General features: G+C 42.6%; 1 protein-coding gene across 2 annotated transcripts in view; it reads right to left on the bottom strand.

Annotated features, from left to right (window-relative positions):
* Positions 1–646: 646 nt before the first annotated feature.
* LOC129820223 (solute carrier family 45 member 4-like) overlaps positions 647–21,905 on the bottom strand; it is an 83,413-nt gene continuing 62,154 nt past the window's right edge. Inside the window, exons 5-10 of one of the 2 annotated variants that reach the window (XR_008754165.1) lie at positions 19,468–19,647; positions 18,155–19,347; positions 17,769–17,868; positions 16,925–17,136; positions 4,031–5,144; positions 647–3,503 (exon numbers count right to left, since the gene is read on the bottom strand). Coding sequence is in view for 1 of the 2 variants with exons in the window: in XM_055877237.1 (XP_055733212.1) it covers positions 4,782–5,144; positions 16,925–17,136; positions 17,769–17,868; positions 18,155–19,347; positions 19,468–19,647 (2,048 nt within the window). In the remaining variant the exon portion in view is untranslated. Of the gene's footprint in view, positions 5,145–16,924; positions 17,137–17,768; positions 17,869–18,154; positions 19,348–19,467; positions 19,648–21,905 lie in introns of both variants that reach the window. The other variant, XM_055877237.1, reaches the window with a different exon arrangement.

Here is a 21,905-nt window from a genome sequence, read left to right as displayed (position 1 = left end):
GGAATTTGAAATTATTTATACTTTTACTATTGATACTTAAGAATATTTTAGCAATTACATTTACTTTTGATACTTAAGTATATTTAAAACAAAATACTTTTAGACTTTTACTCAAGTAGGATTTTACTGGGTGACTTTTACTTGAGTCATTTTCTATGAAGGTGTCTTTACTTTTACTCAAGTATGACAATTGGGTACTTTTTCCACCACTGGTAAGACATAGTATTGCAGTCTGGTAGATTTCCAGTCATTTAAATGAATAAAATACCCCCTTGGTTTAGAAATAGTATATGACTTATGTAGCTTAGGCCAGCAACTGTTTCACCTTATCATAAACATGATCTTACAGAGTGTGGCTTTAATTGAAAGAGGAAGTTGTGGTTTGCTCAGCGTAGATGACCTGTGGTTTGACCCGAGGTGGAATGTGATGTGTGATATAGTGTGGAGGTGTAACTATTCCCTCTCCAGTTTTTTATTCATTTTATGACCCTGATAAGTCATCATTAAAGTTTGCCGCTTAATGCACTGATAGCCTTCGTCTCTTCTTTGCCCTACCAAGATCTTCGGACTGTACGCTGGCTTTCCTCATATTGACCTAAAAACAAACCACCCTCAAACGTTAATATGACTTTATACTACACGTGTAGAGTATTTCATAGATGATGCAGTTTATTATTATAGTTACATAGCTAGTATTTGGTTTTCAAAAGGTAATATATGAGTGCAATACAACAATAAAGTGACAGAAGCCCTTGAGTTTTTTTTTTTTTAAAGGTGCATTCAATACAGTGTTCTTCCATGGTTCTACATATGAAGGCTCAAGCCTATTTACACAATGTATATACAGTCCTTATAGAAAAAAAGCTAATACAAATAATATGCTATTTTATAGCAGCAAAATAAACTAAAATAGTATTTACACTGACTGCAAATACTGTTTTTCCCATTATTTAAGTAATATCAGTGATAAATTCATTACATAAAATACTATATGCAACTCCCATTGTCCTAAAATAAAATGACCTTATAAAAGTATCTTTAAAATAATGAGAGATGAATGAAAGCAATTATCAAAAGAAAAGAGGGAAACTGATTTGAGTTGAATTATCAAATTGAATTATACTTTTTCAAAAACACATTTCTGTCTGAAAAGTTAACAAATGAAATATTGGTATTGCAGTGTGAACTCAATCTTAGAAAATAAAGTGAATTGTAAACCAGATGACACGCACACGCACGTGTTTCAAACACATTCCAGTCCTCCGATTACTCTAACATACCTCTTGCATTTGTTACTGTAAATATATATATGTATTTATATATGTTATATTTAAATAAAGTGAAAGCATCCATTTAACATGAAAAGAGCTATATATATATATATATATATATATATATATATAAAACATATCCAGTTCTTTTTTTTTCTTTTGCAAGATTATTCTTTTCTTTTCTTCAAACTTTGTATGTGCAAGTTCTGTGCAGACCCTCTGCCCATCACAAAACGACAAATATTTTACATTCATGACTTTAACATTGTCACCTGATGGAATCAAGGAAACTCCAACTCCCAGCAGGCCTTTCAACATAGGCCACTATCTCAACATTCCAGAGTCAACAGCAAGAGGTTCAGGAAAACTATCATACACTTCCTTACATCTTAGAAACACCCAAGTTGCACTTCAAGTATTCAACAAGGCATGGTTCTTCTCTAAAAAACCAAACCAATACTATGCTTAGCTACGAGTACATGGTTGTTGTTTTTCATACAGTATAACTATGATACACATACATACAGCCATGCATTAAAAAAGTTCACCCGATCCCAGAATCTTAACACTTCCACCCTTGCTTACAGAGGCAGAAAACATTATTGCAACAATCGTCTGATTTGTCAAATACTTGATGCTCTCTGTTTGTTTACACTTTAAGTTTGGTTTGAATCTCCTCTTAACACTCTGAAAAGATTTCAGCTTTTTGTTTTTCAGTTCGACACATTAATGAAGGTTAAATTACACTTTCACAAATCTACCTCTATTGACTAACATGTATCCTTAACAAGAGACGACAGAGCGATGTACTCTGTAACTTCAATATAATAAACACGTAGGAGAAGGAAGCCATATCTCATATACGGTAAGTATTCGTGTAGAAACACAGCCAACCTGGATATAGTTATTGGGTAGTCCCAGCTCTATAGCCCTAAGGCTCTGATCTGACCTCCTGGGGCCTGTCACAGCAGAGACACATGGGCCTGTAAAGCCATAACCAGCATGCTCAACACAACAGACAAACCAGAGCCACAATGAGTTCCACAGTGGAGCTCTACTCCCTCCACTAGTTTCCACCCCCAGTCCACCATGTCCTCTATAGAAGAATTCTAGCTCAGGGTGCATGTAGGCCATGCAGAGCCAACATGGTGAGTTAACATTTAGCTAAGGCCACTTCAGATATCAGCATAACTCGCCACAAGGCCCAAACCATGCAGCAACCAGGTGTTAAATGTAAACGCACTACAAGTGAGAGGATATAACTCTTCTTTTATATTTTTTACCCCGTTTTCGTGGTATCCAATTGGTAGTTACAGTCTTGTCTCATCGCTGCAACTCCCGTACAGACTCAGGAGAGGCGAAGGTCGAGAGCCGTGCGTCCTCCGAAACACAACCCAACCAGGCCGCACTGCTTCTTGACACAATGCCCACTTAACCCGGAAGCCAACCGCACCAATGTGTGGGAGGAAACACCGTGCACCTGGCAACCGTGTCAGCGCGCACTGCGTCCGGCGCGCCACAGGAGTCGCTAGTGCGCGATGGGACAAGGACATCCCTGCCGGCCAAACCCTCCCGTAACCCGGGCGACGCTGGGCCAATTGTGTGCCGCTCCATGGGTCTCCCGGTTGCGGCCGGCTACGACAGAGCCTGGATTCTAACCCAGAATCTCTAGTGGCACAGCTAGCACTGCGATGCAGTACCTTAGACCCCTGCACCACTCGGGAGGCCCCTGGATATAACTCTTCTGTCAAGACCCATTAATTCAGTTAGAAAAATAAAAGGAAGACCTATATGGTAGGAAAATAATCAACTTGAATTCCTGCACAGTTTAAGTTCTGCCTAAGTGCTCCTCCCCCAAGACTCCGACTTACCCCCCCCCCCCCCCTCCCCTCACCTCCATGAGCAGGCACTCCCACATTTGACAAACATCTAGCTAGTATTAGTTACATCCTCAAACAAACGTCAGCAGCTGAAATTGTGCAGCGAGTGACACAATGCATTAACAATGCAATAGAAACAAGACAAAGAGAACGAATTGAAGCCTGAAATCTGTTTCTCCTCTGTGAGACAGAAGAGCTTCCAAGCTCCTTACAGTGCTCCTCAACTTCTGTCCTCCGTTTGGTATGCAATTCTCCGTAACTCCAACGCAGCATTGGGATTCTTTCTCATTTCCTTAAAGTGTTTCTGTTCTTCGTCAACGGTGAGGCCCTTGTGATCTCAGAAGGATATATTCTGAAAGGTGGAAAATAGGATCCTTACTATAAATTACTAAAGAGGATAAAGATATATTTGTGTGGATCAGCATTTCCCCAAACTCGCTCCTTGGTTTTTGCCCTGGCACTACACAGGTGATTCAAATAATCAAAGTCTGATGATGAATTCATTATTTGAATCAGTTGTGTAGTGCCAGGGCAAAAACCAAAACGTGCAACCCTTGTGGTCCCCAGGAGCGAGTTTGGGAAATGCTTGTGTACAGTAGATATAGTGTAACTCAGTTGTGTCAAACGCATTCCACGGAGGGTCGAGTGTCTGGTGTTTTTAGTTTTTCCTTTCATTTTAGACCTAGACAACCAGGTGAGGGGGAGTTCTTTACTAATTACTGACCTAAATGTATCAATCAAGTACGAGGAAAGAGTGAAAACCAGCAGACACTCGGCTCTGTGTGGAATGAGTTTGACACGTGGTGTAACTGGTCTTATTACAATTTAGTATGTCATAACAGTTAGAAATTCAATAATTAGGAGAACTGATTGATTTACCAAACACTGCCTTCCTCCCCCTCCTCTCCTAACTGAGAAATGACCTCTTTATACATGTGCAGTTTCCTCTTAAAGCCACGAAAAACCTTTTAAGTCCAAAAAGTAAAACATCAACCCTGTAAATGATACCGGGCCTGGCCTGGCCCATTTGGTGATAACAATATCCTTCTGCAACATCATGTCAAAAATATATAGAGGAAAGTAAACTAAATAAACATGTTCAATCAAAAGAGCAATTTTCTGCATTTTCAAATGCTTCACTTATTAGAAGAATATAATATTTCTTAGAGACTCTTCATCTTTTCCTTTATCTTGACCCTTGAATGGAAGTGAGAGTGAAGTGCATGTCTTTTTCCAGAGATCCCAGTTCAGCGCGTGAACGTCGGTCGGTCGCATGTGTATCCACTGTCCCCTGATCTGTCCTGTCCAGTTGGACCGCCTCGATCGCCGCCCCTGGTGGCCCTGAGAGGGAGAGATGGCTGTCCTTTCCTCGCCACACCACAGTCCTTAGACCGTGACGAGCGAGAGACAGGCCCCAAATGAAATGAAACACAAGTCAAAACCTTAACACATCATGGCCCATGTGTGTCTTTGAGAGAGGTCGGTCAAGCCCATGCCATCAGCAGATTATTGGGTGGCAACGGCCCGGTTGTAAAAAAGGAATGTCGGTTTTTATTTTTTGATGATGTCGTTGCATTGCTATGGTTACAGTAAGCTCCAACCTTTCCGGTTAATTGGCGATCACATCAAATTACAGAGTGGACTCGCACTGCACTTTACACGTAGTGGTGGCGGCACCTTTCTTTGTCAGTTTTAGAACACCGGGTTTCTCCGTGACGCTGTTATCGGACATGGGCCCTGTTAGAGCCTTCTGCTCGCCCTTGGCCTCCGCGTCGCCGTGACTTGGGTAGATAACCAGGAACCAGGCGGTGAGGAAACCCAGGAAGGAGCCGCCGGACGCCACCATGGGGATGACCCGCACACTACCCGTAGCGTCCACTGCCGCACCCAGCGCCGACGCCACCAGGATCTGGGAGATGTACACCTGGCACGACAGGATGGCACAGTCGATGCCGAAGCCCCGCTTGGAATTCCCCGGGCTGTGGTGGATGTACTGGGAGAGAGGGAGGGGGGAGGTGAGAGGGAGGAGAGGGAAGAGTGAGGGAGAGAAGAGAGAGGGAGAGTAGAGAGAGCAGCGAGGGAGAATAGAGAGAGGGGGAGTAGAGAAAGGGAGAGAAGAGAGAGGGAGAGAAGATAGAGGGAGAGTAGAGAGGGAGAGAAGAGAGAGGGAGAGTAGAGAGAGTAGAGCGGGAGAGTAGAGAGATGGAGAGAGAGAGAGGGAGAGTAGAGAGAGGGAGGGTAGAGGGAGAATAGAGAGAGGGAGAGTAGATATATGGAGAGAAGAGAGGGAGAGAAGAGAATAGAGAGAGGGAGAGAAGAGAGAGGGAGAATAGAGAGAGGGAGAATAGAGAGAGGGAGAATAGTGAGAGGGAGAATAGAGAGAGGGAGAGTAGAGAGAGGGAGAGTAGAGAGAGGGAGAGGAGAGAGTAGAGAAGAGAGAGTAGAGAGAGGGAGAGTAGAGAGAGGGATAGAAGAGAGAGGGAGAGAAGAGAGAGGGAGAGAAGAGAGAGGGAGAGTAGAGAGAGGGATAGAAGAGAGAGAGTAGAGAGAGGGATAGAAGAGAGAGGGAGAGAAGAGAGAGTAGAGAGAGGGAGAGTAGAGAGAGGGATAGAAGAGAGAGGGAGAGAAGAGAGAGTAGAGAGAGGGAGAGAAGAGAGAGGGAGAGTAGAGAGAGGGATAGTAGAGAGAGGGATAGAAGAGAGAGGGAGAGAAGAGAGAGTAGAGAGAGGGAGAGAAGAGAGAGGGAGAGTAGAGAGAGGGATAGTAGAGAGAGGGATAGAAGAGAGAGAGTAGAGAGAGGGATAGAAGAGAGAGGGAGAGAAGAGAGAGAAGAGAGAGGGAGAGTAGAGAGAGGGATAGAAGAGAGAGGGATAGAAGAGAGAGGGAGAGAAGAGAGAGGGAGAGAAGAGAGATTAGAGAGAGGGATAGAAGAGAGTGGGATAGAAGAGAGAGGGAGAGAAGAGAGAGGGATAGAAGAGAGAGGGAGAGAAGAGAGAGGGATAGAAGAGAGAGTAGAGAGAAGAGAGATTAGAGAGAGGGAGAGAAGAGAGAGTAGAGAGAGGGATAGAAGAGAGAGGGAGAGTAGAGAGAGGGATAGAAGAGAGAGGGAGAGAAGAGAGATTAGAGAGAGGGATAGAAGAGAGAGGGATAGAAGAGAGAGGGATAGAAGAGAGAGGGATAGAAGATAGAGGGATAGAAGAGAGAGGGAGAGAAGAGAGAGGGAGAGAAGAGAGATTAGAGAGAGGGAGAGAAGAGAGAGGGAGAGAAGAGACAGGGATAGAAGAGAGAGTGATAGAAGAGAGAGGGAGAGAAGAGAGATTAGAGAGAGGGAGAGAAGAGAGAGGGAGAGAAGAGAGAGGGATAGTAGAGAGAGGGATAGAAGAGAGAGGGAGAGAAGAGAGAGGGAGAGAAGAGAGATTAGAGAGAGGGAGAGAAGAGAGAGGGATAGTAGAGAGAGGGATAGAAGAGAGAGGGATAGAAGATAGAGGGATAGAAGAGAGATTAGAGAGAGGGAGAGAAGAGAGAGGGATAGTAGAGAGAGGGATAGAAGAGAGAGGGATAGAAGATAGAGGGATAGAAGAGAGAGGGAGAGAAGAGACAGGGATAGAAGAGAGAGTGATAGAAGAGAGAGGGAGAGAAGAGAGATTAGAGAGAGGGAGAGAAGAGAGAGGGAGAGAAGAGAGATTAGAGAGAGGGATAGAAGAGAGAGGGATAGAAGAGAGATTAGAGAGAGGGAGAGAAGAGAGAGGGATAGTAGAGAGAGGGATAGTAGAGAGAGGGATAGAAGAGAGAGGGATAGAAGAGAGAGGGAGAGAAGAGAGAGGGAGAGAAGAGAGATTAGAGAGAGGGAGAGAAGAGAGAGGGATAGTAGAGAAAGGGATAGAAGAGAGAGGGAGAGAAGAGACAGGGATAGAAGAGAGAGGGATAGAAGAGAGATTAGAGAGAGGGAGAGAAGAGAGAGGGGTAGTAGAGAGAGGGATAGTAGAGAGAGGGATAGAAGAGAGAGGGATAGAAGAGAGAGGGAGAGAAGAGAGAGGGAGAGAAGAGAGATTAGAGAGAGGGAGAGAAGAGAGAGGGATAGTAGAGAAAGGGATAGAAGAGAGAGGGAGAGAAGAGACAGGGATAGAAGAGAGAGTGATAGAAGAGAGAGGGAGAGAAGAGAGATTAGAGAGAGGGAGAGAAGAGAGAGGGAGGGAAGAGAGATTAGAGAGAGGGATAGAAGAGAGAGGGATAGAAGAGAGATTAGAGAGAGGGAGAGAAGAGAGAGGGAGAGAAGAGAGATTAGAGAGAGGGAGAGAAGAGAGAGGGATAGAAGAGAGAGGGATAGAAGAGAGAGGGATAGAAGATAGAGGGATAGAAGAGAGAGGGATAGAAGATAGAGGGATAGAAGAGAGAGGGAGAGAAGAGAGAGGGAGAGAAGAGAGATTAGAGAGAGGGAGAGAAGAGAGAGGGATAGTAGAGAGAGGGATAGAAGAGAGAGGGATAGAAGATAGAGGGATAGAAGAGAGAGGGATAGAAGATAGAGGGATAGAAGAGAGAGGGAGAGAAGAGAGATTAGAGAGAGGGAGAGAAGAGAGAGGGATAGTAGAGAGAGGGAGAGAAGAGAGAGGGAGAGAAGAGAGATTAGAGAGAGGGGGAGAAGAGAGAGGGATAGTAGAGAGAGGGATAGAAGAGAGAGGGATAGAAGATAGAGGGATAGAAGAGAGATTAGAGAGAGGGAGAGAAGAGAGAGGGATAGTAGAGAGAGGGATAGAAGAGAGAGGGATAGAAGATAGAGGGATAGAAGAGAGAGGGAGAGAAGAGACAGGGATAGAAGAGAGAGTGATAGAAGAGAGAGGGAGAGAAGAGAGATTAGAGAGAGGGAGAGAAGAGAGAGGGAGAGAAGAGAGATTAGAGAGAGGGATAGAAGAGATAGGGATAGAAGAGAGATTAGAGAGAGGGAGAGAAGAGAGAGGGATAGTAGAGAGAGGGATAGTAGAGAGAGGGATAGAAGAGAGAGGGATAGAAGAGAGAGGGAGAGAAGAGAGAGGGAGAGAAGAGAGATTAGAGAGAGGGAGAGAAGAGAGAGGGAGAGAAGAGAGAGGGATAGTAGAGAGAGGGATAGAAGAGAGAGGGAGAGAAGAGACAGGGATAGAAGAGAGAGTGATAGAAGAGAGAGGGAGAGAAGAGAGATTAGAGAGAGGGAGAGAAGAGAGAGGGAGAGAAGAGAGATTAGAGAGAGGGAGAGAAGAGAGAGGGATAGAAGAGAGAGGGATAGAAGAGAGAGGGATAGAAGATAGAGGGATAGAAGAGAGAGGGATAGAAGAGAGATTAGAGAGAGGGAGAGAAGAGAGAGGGATAGTAGAGAGAGGGATAGAAGAGAGAGGGAGAGAAGAGACAGGGATAGAAGAGAGAGTGATAGAAGAGAGAGGGAGAGAAGAGAGAGGGAGAGAAGAGAGATTAGAGAGAGGGAGAGAAGAGAGAGGGATAGTAGAGAGGGATAGAAGAGAGAGTGATAGAAGATAGAGGGATAGAAGAGAGAGGGAGAGAAGAGAGAGGGAGAGAAGAGAGATTAGAGAGAGGGAGAGAAGAGAGAGGGATAGTAGAGAGAGGGATAGAAGAGAGAGGGAGAGAAGAGACAGGGATAGAAGAGAGAGTGATAGAAGAGAGAGGGAGAGAAGAGAGATTAGAGAGAGGGGGAGAAGAGAGAGGGAGAGAAGAGAGATTAGAGAGAGGGATAGAAGAGAGAGGGATAGAAGAGAGATTAGAGAGAGGGAGAGAAGAGAGAGGGATAGTAGAGAGAGGGATAGAAGAGAGAGGGATAGAAGAGAGAGGGAGAGAAGAGAGAGGGAGAGAAGAGAGATTAGAGAGAGGGAGAGAAGAGAGAGGGATAGTAGAGAGAGGGATAGAAGAGAGAGGGATAGAAGAGAGAGGGAGAGAAGAGAGAGGGAGAGAAGAGAGATTAGAGAGAGGGAGAGAGGGAGAGATTAGAGAGAGGGAGAGAAGAGAGAGGGAGAGAAGAGAGAGGGATAGAAGAGAGAGGGATAGAAGAGAGAGGGATAGAAGAGAGAGGGAGAGAAGAGAGATTAGAGAGAGGGATAGAAGAGAGAGGGATAGAAGAGAGAGGGAGAGTAGAGAGATGGATAGAAGAGAGAGGGAGAGAAGAGAGAGGGAGAGTAGAGAGAGGGATAGAAGAGAGAGGGATAGAAGAGAGAGGGAGAGAAGAGGTATGGTGTAAAATAATTGCTAAATTGTCATTGTAATACACAGGGTGTTCGTAACTGACTGACTTGTCCCTGGTTAAATAAATGTTAAATCATTTAAAACAATGTAGATATTATATCAACTTGCGTATGACACGTTCTGGCATCCTCTAAGAGCATCTGGCATTAGTCTTGGCATAGTGACATCAATGTTAACGTTTCTGGATCTTTTCATGGACTGACACACAGCAGCATACAGCCTTGGGATAATCATAACAGTCAGCAGATGAAACATTACCACCGTCGGTTGGCATCTTCCATCTGCCCTCTGGGATGTAGGTCTGCAATAACATCCTTCCACAGAAGTTACTTCTACTGTTTATTGTATGCGATTTCAACTATTTTTAATGAGATGTCCACTCAGTATGTTTACTTCAAAACGTTGTGGGGACGTGTAAAATAATTAAATAAAGCATCCACATTTTTGTTCTCATGTTCTCACCCTGGGTGAACAGTGAATACCATGACCTCTGGACAGTGAATACCATGACCTCTGGACAGTGAATACCATGACCTCTGGACAGTGAATACCATGACCTCTGGACAGTGAATACCATGACCTCTGGACAGTGAATACCATGACCTCTGGACAGTGAATACCATGACCTCTGGACAGTGAATACCATGACCTCTGGACAGTGAATACCATGACCTCTGGACAGTGAATACCATGACCTCTGGACAGTGAATACCATGACCTCTGGACAGTGAATACCATGACCTCTGGACAGTGAATACCATGACCTCTGGACAGTGAATACCATGAACTCTGGACAGTGAATACCATGACCTCTGGACAGTGAATACCATGACCTCTGGACAGTGAATACCATGACTTCTGAACAGTGAACACCATGACTTCTGAACAGTGAATACCATGACTTCTGAACAGTGAACACGATGACTTCTGAACAGTGAATACCATGACTTCTGAACAGTGAATACCATGACTTCTGAACAGTGAACACCATGACTTCTGAACAGTGAACACCATGACTTCTGAACATCATCTGGTATACTGTATATTGATCTAGTAGGACAGTGGTTCCCGATCCAGTAGGACAGTCCCGTACCCCTTCAAACATTCAACCTCCAGCTGCGTGCCCATTACCACTCCACTATGTCTCCCTGTCATGGCTTTTGCACCATCAGTACAGATATCAACACATCTTGACCACCAAAGTCCATTTGATGTCACAAAGCTGTCCAGTACTTTAAAAATATCCTCTCATATTGTCCAGGTTTCCAGTGGTTTGCAGAAGAGGATGTCTTCCTTAATTGACCCCCCATAAACGTAACTGACAAATACCAGGAGCTGTGCCAGGCTCGCCACGTCTGTTGATTCATCCAGCTGTAACGCATAGAATTCACTGGCTGGTATGCGAAGCAGTAATTGTTTCAGAACATCTCCTGCCATGTCACTGATGCATCACAAAACAGTGTTGTTTGATGAAGACATTGTCTGTATAGTTTTTTTAGCCTTTTCCCCCAGCATTGTCCCAGCCATATCCGCAGCAGCAGGAAGAATTAAGTCCTCCACAATAGCATGGGGCTTGCCTGTCCCAGCCACTCAGTAGCTCACCATATAAGACGCTTCCAGACCCTTCTTATTAATGGTATCTGTTGCTATTATACATGTCTTACTACTCGAAAGTCGTTTTAATTCTCACTCAAAAAACTCCTGTGGCTTATTTTTCAAATTGGCATGTTTTGTTTCTAAATGTCTGTACAAGAGTGAAGGTTTCATCAGCTTGTGAGATAGTACTTTTGCACATTTAACACACTGTGGCTGAGGAAAGGCACTACTCCCAATATAAGTGAACCCCAAATCAATGTAATGCTCATCATATTTGTGCCTCTTCGATGGTCCAACGTGCCTGTCTGTTGTTTGGTTCTTTCCCGGGTAAGGGGGCAGGAACTCTTCGGCTGCATCAGATTCACAACTGTCAGTGTCCATGCTAGCTGGGCTAGCAACAAATGTAGAATTACTGATGCTAGCATTGGATGTGCTTGTGGAAGCAGAACAACTTGTGTCGTCGACAGGTGCAGGTGTAGTACTGCTGGTAGTAGCAGTACTACCAGTAGAGCTGGTATGTGTCTCTATGGACGCGGGCCGTACTTTTTTAACCATTTATCATCATTTATATTTTAGAGCAAACGGAATGAGCAGCAGCTACGTTTGGCTACATACGGACCGTTAGTGGAATTCCCGCGAGAGAGTAACGGTTATTGTGATTGGATGTTCATTATTTGACTAGGCTACCTGTATTTGACATTGTGTTTTTATTTCACTGAACACTGGATGGTTTAATTACATTTTTGGCAGGGTAACGAGGCTACTCAGGCGAGAAAAAAAACTCACCCAAATGTATAGCCCCGTTGGAAAATATAAATGGACTGTATGAAAATATGAAGATCTTTTTTTAAATATATATTTTTTTATGTGAATCACATTTTTATTTGGTGAACCCCCGGTGGCAGTGCACCCCAGTTTGGAAATAGCTACAGTAGGAGATGCTACTAACTAACCTGTTATATCAGTCATTACTAACTAACCTGTTATATCAGTGTCTACTAACTAACCTGTTATATCAGTCCATACTAACTAACCTGTTAGGTCAGTATATACTAACTAACCTGTTATATCAGTCCATACTAACTAACCTGTTATATCAGTCCATACTAACTAACCTGTTATATCAGTCCATACTAACTAACCTGTTATATCAGTATATACTAACTAACCTGTTAGGTCAGTCTATACTAACTAACCTGTTATATCAGTGTATACTAACTAACCTGTTAGGTCAGTCTATACTAACTAACCTGTTATATCAGTGTATACTAACTAACCTGTTAGGTCAGTCCATACTAACTAACCTGTTATATCAGTGTATACTAACTAACCTGTTAGGTCAGTCTATACTAACTAACCTGTTATATCAGTGTATACTAACTAACCTGTTATATCAGTGTATACTAACTAACCTGTTAGGTCAGTCCATACTAACTAACCTGTTATATCAGTCTATACTAACTAACCTGTTATATCAGTGTATACTAACTAACCTGTTAGGTCAGTCCATACTAACTAACCTGTTATATCAGTGTATACTAACTAACCTGTTAGGTCAGTCTATACTAACTAACCTGTTATATCAGTGTATACTAACTAACCTGTTATATCAGTGTATACTAACTAACCTGTTAGGTCAGTCCATACTAACTAACCTGTTATATCAGTGTATACTAACTAACCTGTTAGGTCAGTCTATACTAACTAACCTGTTATATCAGTGTATACTAACTAACCTGTTAGGTCAGTCCATACTAACTAACCTGTTATATCAGTGTATACTAACTAACCTGTTAGGTCAGTCTATACTAACTAACCTGTTATATCAGTGTATACTAACTAACCTGTTAGGTCAGTCTATACTAACTAACCTGTTAGGTCAGTCTATACTAACTAACCTGTTATATCAGTGTCTACTCTAGAAGAAAAAAATCTAGAAGAAAAAAGAAATGCACACCTATTTAGGCGAGGTGCTGGCTAGCGGAGTAGAACACTGAAAAAAATAAAGGAGAGCCGCACACTCTAGGAGCTCAGATGAAGAAATATTTATGTCCAACATTTCAACAGACAAGCTGTCTTCATCAGGGTACAATCACAAACACTGCGGGATGACTCGTTTATATATAGTGTCAAAACACACAGGTGTCAGTAATCATGGCCAACAGTGGCCTAATATCATTGGTTAATTACTCATATTAAAACGGCATAGAATGAGCAACATACAATTAATACAAATGGATAGCATACGATCATAGACACACTAAAGACCACACAAGCCTACAAACAACCACAATGGCAAAGTCACAACAATCACAACAATCACAAGAATGGCTTCAGATCAAAGTCCACATTAAGACCGAAGGGAGCAAGGGTCTTTAAATTAAATATCCAAGCAGCCTCTCGTCTTAACAATAAATTATCAAGGTCACCCCCTCTCCTAGGGAGGGTGACATGTTCGATGCCAATATAACGCAAAGATGAAATCGAGTGGCCTGCCTCCAAAAAGTGGGCCGCAACTGGGTAGGTCAAGTTTTTGCACCTAATGGTGCTACGATGCTCTGAGATACGTACTTTTAATTCACACTTTGTTTTACCCACATAATTTTTACCACAAGGACAAGTTATGAGATAAATAACTGCCTTAGTGGAGCACGTAATAACACCTTTGATTGGGATCGATGTCCCTGTTTGTGGATGTTTAAAGGATCTGCATTTATAAGTGCCATTGCATTGGGCACAGCCATTACACTTATAATTACCATCCAATAGGGGCGCAAATAGACGTTGTTCAGGAATATCTTGGGGGGTTAAATCAGAGTGTACCAATTGGTCTCGGAGATTTCTGCCCCGCGAAAATACGACCAAGGGAAGGTCAGAAAACACATTACCGAGACTATCATCGGATTTAAGAATATGCCAATGTTTGTGAACGATTCCCTTAATTTGTTCAGAGCAATTTGAATAGCGGGTAGTTAGAATGCAAGAATGCGTCTTTTTTTATCAGTGTCTACTAACTAACCTGTTATATCAGTCTATACTAACTAACCTGTTATATCAGTCTATACTAACTAACCTGTTATATCAGTCTATACTAACTAACCTGTTATATCAGTGTATACTAACTAACCTGTTATATCAGTCTATACTAACTAACCTGTTATATCAGTGTCTACTAACTAACCTGTTATATCAGTCTATACTAACTAACCTGTTATATCAGTCTATACTAACTAACCTGTTATATCAGTCTATACTAACTAACCTGTTAGGTCAGTGTATACTAACTAACCTGTTATGTCAGTATATACTAACTAACCTGTTATATCAGTCCATACTAACTAACCTGTTATATCAGTATATACAAACTAACCTGTTAGGTCAGTATATACTAACTAACCTGTTATATCAGTCCATACAAACTAACCTGTTAGGTCAGTATATACTAACTAACCTGTTAGGTCAGTGTATACTAACTAACCTGTTATGTCAGTATATACTAACTAACCTGTTAGGTCAGTGTATACTAACTAACCTGTTAGGTCAGTATATACTAACTAACCTGTTAGGTCAGTGTATACTAACTAACCTGTTATATCAGTCCATACTAACTAACCTGTTATATCAGTATATACTAACTAACCTGTTATATCAGTATATACTAACTAACCTGTTAGGTCAGTGTGTGTACTAACTAACCTGTTATATCAGTGTATACTAACTAACCTGTTATATCAGTGTATACTAACTAACCTGTTAGGTCAGTGTATACTAACTAACCTGTTATATCAGTGTATACTAACTAACCTGTTAGGTCAGTGTATACTAACTAACCTGTTATATCAGTGTATACTAACTAACCTGTTATATCAGTGTATACTAACTAACCTGTTAGGTCAGTGTATACTAACTAACCTGTTATATCAGTGTATACTAACTAACCTGTTAGGTCAGTGTATACTAACTAACCTGTTATATCAGTCTATACTAACTAACCTGTTATATCAGTGTATACTAACTAACCTGTTAGGTCAGTGTATACTAACTAACCTGTTATATCAGTCCATACTAACTAACCTGTTATATCAGTCTATACTAACTAACCTGTTATATCAGTATATACTAACTAACCTGTTAGATCAGTATATACTAACTAACCTGTTATATCAGTATATACTAACTAACCTGTTAGGTCAGTGTATACTAACTAACCTGGTATATCAGTCCATACTAACTAACCTGTTATATCAGTATATACTAACTAACCTGTTATATCAGTCTATTCTAACTAACCTGTTATATCAGTCCATACAAACTAACCTGTTAGGTCAGTATATACTAACTAACCTGTTAGGTCAGTGTATACTAACTAACCTGTTATGTCAGTATATACTAACTAACCTGTTAGGTCAGTGTATACTAACTAACCTGTTAGGTCAGTATATACTAACTAACCTGTTAGGTCAGTATATACTAACTAACCTGTTATATCAGTATATACTAACTAACCTGTTAGGTCAGTATATACTAACTAACCTGTTATATCAGTATATACTAACTAACCTGTTAGGTCAGTGTATACTAACTAACCTGGTATATCAGTCCATACTAACTAACCTGTTATATCAGTCTATACTAACTAACCTGTTATATCACTCTATACTAATTAACCTGTTAGGTCTGTGTGTGTACTAACTAACCTGTTAGGTCAGTCCATACTAACTAACATGTTATATCAGTCTATACTAACTAACCTGTTAGGTCAGTATATACTAACTAACCTGTTAGGTCAGTCTATACTAAATAACCTGTTATATCAGTCTATACTAACTAACCTGTTATATCAGTGTATACTAACTAACCTGTTAGGTCAGTGTATACTAACTAACCTGTTAGGTCAGTGTATACTAACTAACCTGTTATATCAGTCTATACTAACTAACCTGTTAGGTCAGTGTATACTAACTAACCTGTTATATCAGTCTATACTAACTAACCTGTTAGGTCAGTGTATACTAACTAACCTGTTATATCAGTCTATACTAACTAACCTGTTATATCAGTGTATACTAACTAACCTGTTATATCAGTCTATACTAACTAACCTGTTATATCAGTGTATACTAACTAACCTGTTATATCAGTCTATACTAACTAACCTGTTATTTCAGTGTCTACTAACTAACCTGGTATATCAGTCTATACTAACTAACCTGTTATATCAGTATATACTAACTAACCTGTTAGGTCAGTATATACTAACTAACCTGTTATATCAGTATATACTAACTAACCTGTTAGGTCAGTGTATACTAACTAACCTGTTATATCAGTCTATACTAACTAACCTGTTATATCACTCTATACTAATTAACCTGTTAGGTCTGTGTGTGTACTAACTAACCTGTTAGGTCAGTCCATACTAACTAACATGTTATATCAGTGTATACTAACTAACCTGTTAGGTCAGTATATACTAACTAACCTGTTAGGTCAGTGTATACTAACTAACCTGTTATATCAGTCTATACTAACTAACCTGTTATATCAGTATATACTAACTAACCTGTTATATCAGTCCATACTAACTAACCTGTTATATCAGTCCATACTAACTAAACTGTTATATTAGTCCATACTAACTAACCTGTTATATCAGTCCATACTAACTAAACTGTTATATTAGTATATACTAACTAACCTGTTATATCAGTATATACTAACTAACCTGTTATATCAGTGTATACTAACTAACCTGTTATATCAGTGTATACTAACTAACCTGTTATATCAGTGTATACTAACTAACCTGTTATATCAGTATATACTAACTAACCTGTTATATCAGTCTATACTAACTAACCTGTTATATCAGTCTATACTAACTAACCTGTTATATCAGTGTATACTAACTAACCTGTTATGTCAATGTGTGTACTAACTAGTATAGATGCTTACCTCTTTTATCTCATGGTATTGTCCCAGGAGGGCATAAGGGCAGTAGGAGATGCTCATGGAGATGATGCCCATGCTGCTGATCATCACCATGGAGACATAGACGTTGGGGAAGATGGCCATGACAGCTGTACCGATGGAGAAGCCCAGCGTACCCAAGACGTAGATGACCTTGATGCTCAGGTCAAAGTTGTCCAGGTACTTCTGCAGTAGGGCTGCAAACAACAGAATAGAATCGTTTATAAGCATTTGGGAATATAAACAAGGAGATGCTAAATCAAATGTATTTTATAAAGCCCTTTTTAGGTCGGCAGGTGTCACAAAGTGTTTTACAGATACCTAGCCTAAAACCCCAAAGAACAAGCAAAGCAGAAGCGAAAGCACATTGGCGACCCTGGAAACCTAGATTTCATGTGGCCTCGTATAAGTTGGTTTAGGTGACTCCAGTGTTATCCACACCGTTGCTCAACTGGATGGCATTCACCATGATTTAGTGATCAGTAGCTAGTACAACATTCCTCTTGTGACTTCCTCTGGGTGTTTAGATCCGGGGTTGCTGTACAGCTCTTTGTGAGCAGTCTGACTGTACTTGTACAGGTCGTCTCTGCTCACTAGCTCATCCCGGTCTAACCCTCCAGCATGTGAACAGAGCCACAGATAGCACATTGTTCAGTACCGTTTTATTGGCTGCCTCAAAGCACACGGCCTGCACATGCCTTTGTATGGGCATGTGCGCTCATTCATTCATTGGTCACTTCATTTATTTGTTTGTTCACTCGTTCGCTCATTCGTCCGTCCATCCATCCTTCCTTTCATCCATCATTCAACTCAGTGACTGGTCAGTGACCTGAGCAGGAGGCAGCTGTCAGGGCGTAGATGACCAGCCCCCAGCAGCCCATCTGAACTCCTTTGTGGTAGTTCTGCAGATCCGTGGAGTTAGCAGGAGCCTGGAGAGAGGAGATAAAACAACTCAGCTTAGTTACTGAGAGAGAATGTGAGGCTGGTAGCCCAGAGGTTAGAGAGGCAGGCCAGCAACCAGAGCTTAGCAGGTTCATATCACAGGTCGGCATGAAAATCTGGTGTGGAGTGAGTTTTTTGTGTGATCAATAGTTTTTTATTTGTAGAAGACAAGGATATGTACATTTACGCCCAAAAAGAAAACTTTGCCCAAAATAAATAAAATTGGCTTTATAATAACGTGACACAATGACCTTGGAGTCCCAGCAGCCTTACCTTGGGGTCTCCGTGGTAGATGACCTGACCCATGAAGTCAGTGTAGAAGACGGCCTCAGCTATGATGGAAAACCAAGTGAGGAGATGACAGACACACAGCCTCATCAGCTCTGGAGGCATCTTCAGCATGGACAGCCACAGCAGCCTGACCGTGGTCTCCGTCTCCCCCTCCTCACTCTCTGTGTCCCCGCTGCAGTTGGTGTTGCCCGACTGGTGACGTGCTCTAGGGTCCTGCTGTCTCCTCTTCTGTCTCCGCTGCACCTCGTAGATGTCGTTCAAGCTGCGCGAGGACTTGATGAGCAGCGCGGCGTTGGCTCGCCGGTAGCGGTAGCGGTGGGAGCCCACGCGGCCGTAGTAGGAGAAGGTGCAGGACGGCTGGCGGTAGAAGATGTGGCGGCGGTGCCGCGTGGAGCCGTTGGTGCTGGCCGAGTTCTTCATGACCGAGCGGGCGTGCCCGTTAGCACCCTGGCCCAAGCCGTTGGCGTGCGCCCGGCCGTTGGGCGTCTTCTGCTCGTTGACCTGGTTGTTGAGCAGCTCCTCCTCCCCGTCTGGGTCCTGCTCCTGCAGAAACTGTGACAGCCGGCAGATCTTTTTGGAGGTTTTGAGGAGGTCCTGGCTGCCTGTGCTGCTGCTGCGGCGTGGTGGAGAGCCGTGGTAGGATGATAGGTGGTCGGTGAAGATGGAGGGCTCGATGTGGCGCAGGAACAGAGCCTCGTGGTCCAGGTGATCTAGTGTTGCATCGGCCATTTGCAGCACAGAGTCAGACTTGGACCTCACCATCTCCACATCCAGGAAGTCCATGTTAATGTCGCGCAACGAGCGCCCGTCCTCGCCCCTGTCCTCGCCCCCGTCCTCGCACCCCTCTCCGTAGAACTCATAACGGTCACAAGGGTCGTAGATGTCGTCCTCTCCAATGAGCTCCATGTGGGGGGTGTTGTGGCCGTGGAGCTTCCCCAGGGTGTCGTTGACCTTGTGGGCCGTGGAAGAAGCGGCGTCAGCCTCCTCGTCCAGCCGGTCCTGCTGGGGGCTGTACCGCTGCTCCTCGATGCTGAACAGATGCAGAGCCACCGAGATGGTGAACAAGATGGCCGCGAAGAAGAAGAGGATCTGCTCCTGGGACTTGAAGATTGAGCCCAGGAAGGTGTGGGTCCAGTCCAGACCGCCCAGCGCGTAGCCCACCGCTCCCCCACAACCTGGCGCAGACACACACATCATTTCCTGTTTGAGAATATTCAATCTATCAAAACTTTCACAGACATTACAGACACAGGTATGTGAATGGAAATATCCTGCTACTAAGACGTGTGTCATACCAGAGGAGAAGGCGTGGATGTTGAGGGCCATGTCTTGTTCTTCGGTGTCCGCCACGTCTAGTAGGTATGCCCTTATGGGACCCTCCGTGGCGTCTGCACTGAAGTCCAGCACCACCACTCCGAGCACGGTCAGAACGATCCCTATGGGCTGGTTATTTGGCACGTCGCCGACGGCAAGACCTTGAACACAACCAGAGACTGAGTTAGTATCCTAGCCGGTATAACAGGTTCAGAAAACCATAGACCTAATTCACAGACAGAGAGAAAGTTGGACACAGAGACTATTCCATTCCAGTATACATATTTTGATAAGCAATATCCATCTTAGTTCCTTTCAGCTCTCCAACTAGGAGCACACTGCTGGATCGATAGAGAGAGAGAGATGAAAAGAGGGAGAGATGGAGAGAGAGATGGAGAAAAGAGAGATGGAGAAAAGAGAGAGAGGGAGAGATGAGAGAGGTGGAGAGAGAGAGTTGATAGAGAGATGGAGAGAGATGAAGAGAGAGAGAGATGGAGAGATGAGAGAGAGATAGAGATAGAGCGAGAGAGAGATTGAGAGAGAGATGAGAGAGAGAGATGGAGAGAGATAGAGAGATGAGAGAGAGAGAGATGGAGAGAGATAGAGAGATATGGAGAGAAAGATAAGGATAGAGCGAGAGATGAGAGATGGAAAGAGAGATATGGAGAGAGAGATGTGGAGAGAGAGATATGGATAGAGAGAGAGAGATATGGAGAGGGAGAGAAAGAGAGAGAGAGGTGGAGAGAGATATGGAGAGGGAGAGAGAGAGAGATGGAGAGAGAGATTGAGAGAGATTTGTACATGTGAATCAATACCCGATTAGTGTGTTACGCCTTCTTACACACAAACACACAGGACACACACACACACAGGACACACACACAGGACACACACACAATAGATCCCAAGTTCATACAACCAGTAGTCCTAGGCTACATAAAAAAAAACATTAAAAAGCAATGAGTCTAATGCACCAGATCAGAACGTTTAACTTTATAATGTTGATCAACTATTATTTCTTCGCATTATAAGTGCAGCAACGTACACAAAGCAGGAAGCTACGAGCGAATGTTCATTATGCAATTATCAGAAAACACAGTCAAAAGCGCACCCCATATGCAAGAGGTTTCATGTGACAGATGAAAATAACCCTTGTAGAAAGGTATGTAAGGTGCTGATGAGGCCTGCCTTCCGTTGCCTATGTATTTGCTGTTTGAGATGCTGCAGCAGCTTCTGCTCAAAGGCTCTGTATCTGTATGCCGAACACGTGATAAATAAGATACATAACAAATATACTGTACACACACACGCCAATTTAATTCCATTAAATTATGCAAATTAACCTATAGACCGATAAGCAAGACCAGTCAAATGTATTTCCACCAATTAAGAGGCTAAAAAGCATTATTTCGCCATTAGATATTTTTCTTCTTCTCCCGGCTGGCGTCAATTTTATTTATCGGCTGTTCTATTTATTTATTTTTAGGCCCAAATCCGGCTATTGCTGGCTAACGGACACCCTGGCACACCACCATATACCCTAGGTCATTCATAGCCCATTTCCCATAACGCCTTGCGTGGTGTGTGACTACTCTCGTTGTCCTTGTGTCTGGTCCAAGCTGTGACCTTGTCTTACCCAGAGGTTTAGTATTACCCCAAAGGACATTGGTTCATGGCACACACTGACATTTATGACATATATCACCTCACAGAACAGGAAACACACGTCAAGGTTGACTGGATCATATGTACCCTTATGGCTACAGAGAACATCTAGATGTTACCTCATCTAGATGTTACCTCATCTAGATGTTATCTCATCTAGATGGTACCTCATCTAGATGGTACCTCATCTATATGGTACCTCATCTATATGGTAACTCATCTATATGGTACCTCATCTATATGGTACATCATCTATATGTTACCTCATCTATATGTTACCTCATCTATATGTTACCTCATCTATTTGTTACCTCATCTATTTGGTACCTCATCTATATGGTACCTCATCTATATGGTACCTCATCTATATGGTACCTCATCTATATGGTACCTCATCTATATGGTACCTCATCTATATGGTACCTCATCTAGATGGTACCTCATCTATATGGTACCTCATCTATATGGTACCTCATCTAGATGTTACCTCATCTAGATGGTACCTCATCTATATGGTACCTCATCTAGATGTTACCTCATCTAGATGTTACCTCATCTATATGGTACCTCATCTATTTGTTACCTCATCTATATGGTACCTCATCTATATGTTACCTCATCAATATGGTACCTCATCTATATGGTACCTCATCTATATGGTACCTCATCTATATGGTACCTCATCTAGATGTTACCTCATTGGAATGCAGTTATCAAAACAAGCATCTTATTCAAAATATAATTTATAATACAA

The sequence above is a fragment of the Salvelinus fontinalis genome, chromosome 22 (genome assembly GCF_029448725.1).
Source record: "Salvelinus fontinalis isolate EN_2023a chromosome 22, ASM2944872v1, whole genome shotgun sequence".
Lineage (NCBI taxonomy): Eukaryota > Metazoa > Chordata > Actinopteri > Salmoniformes > Salmonidae > Salvelinus > Salvelinus fontinalis.
This window is presented reverse-complemented; position numbering and strand designations above follow the sequence as displayed.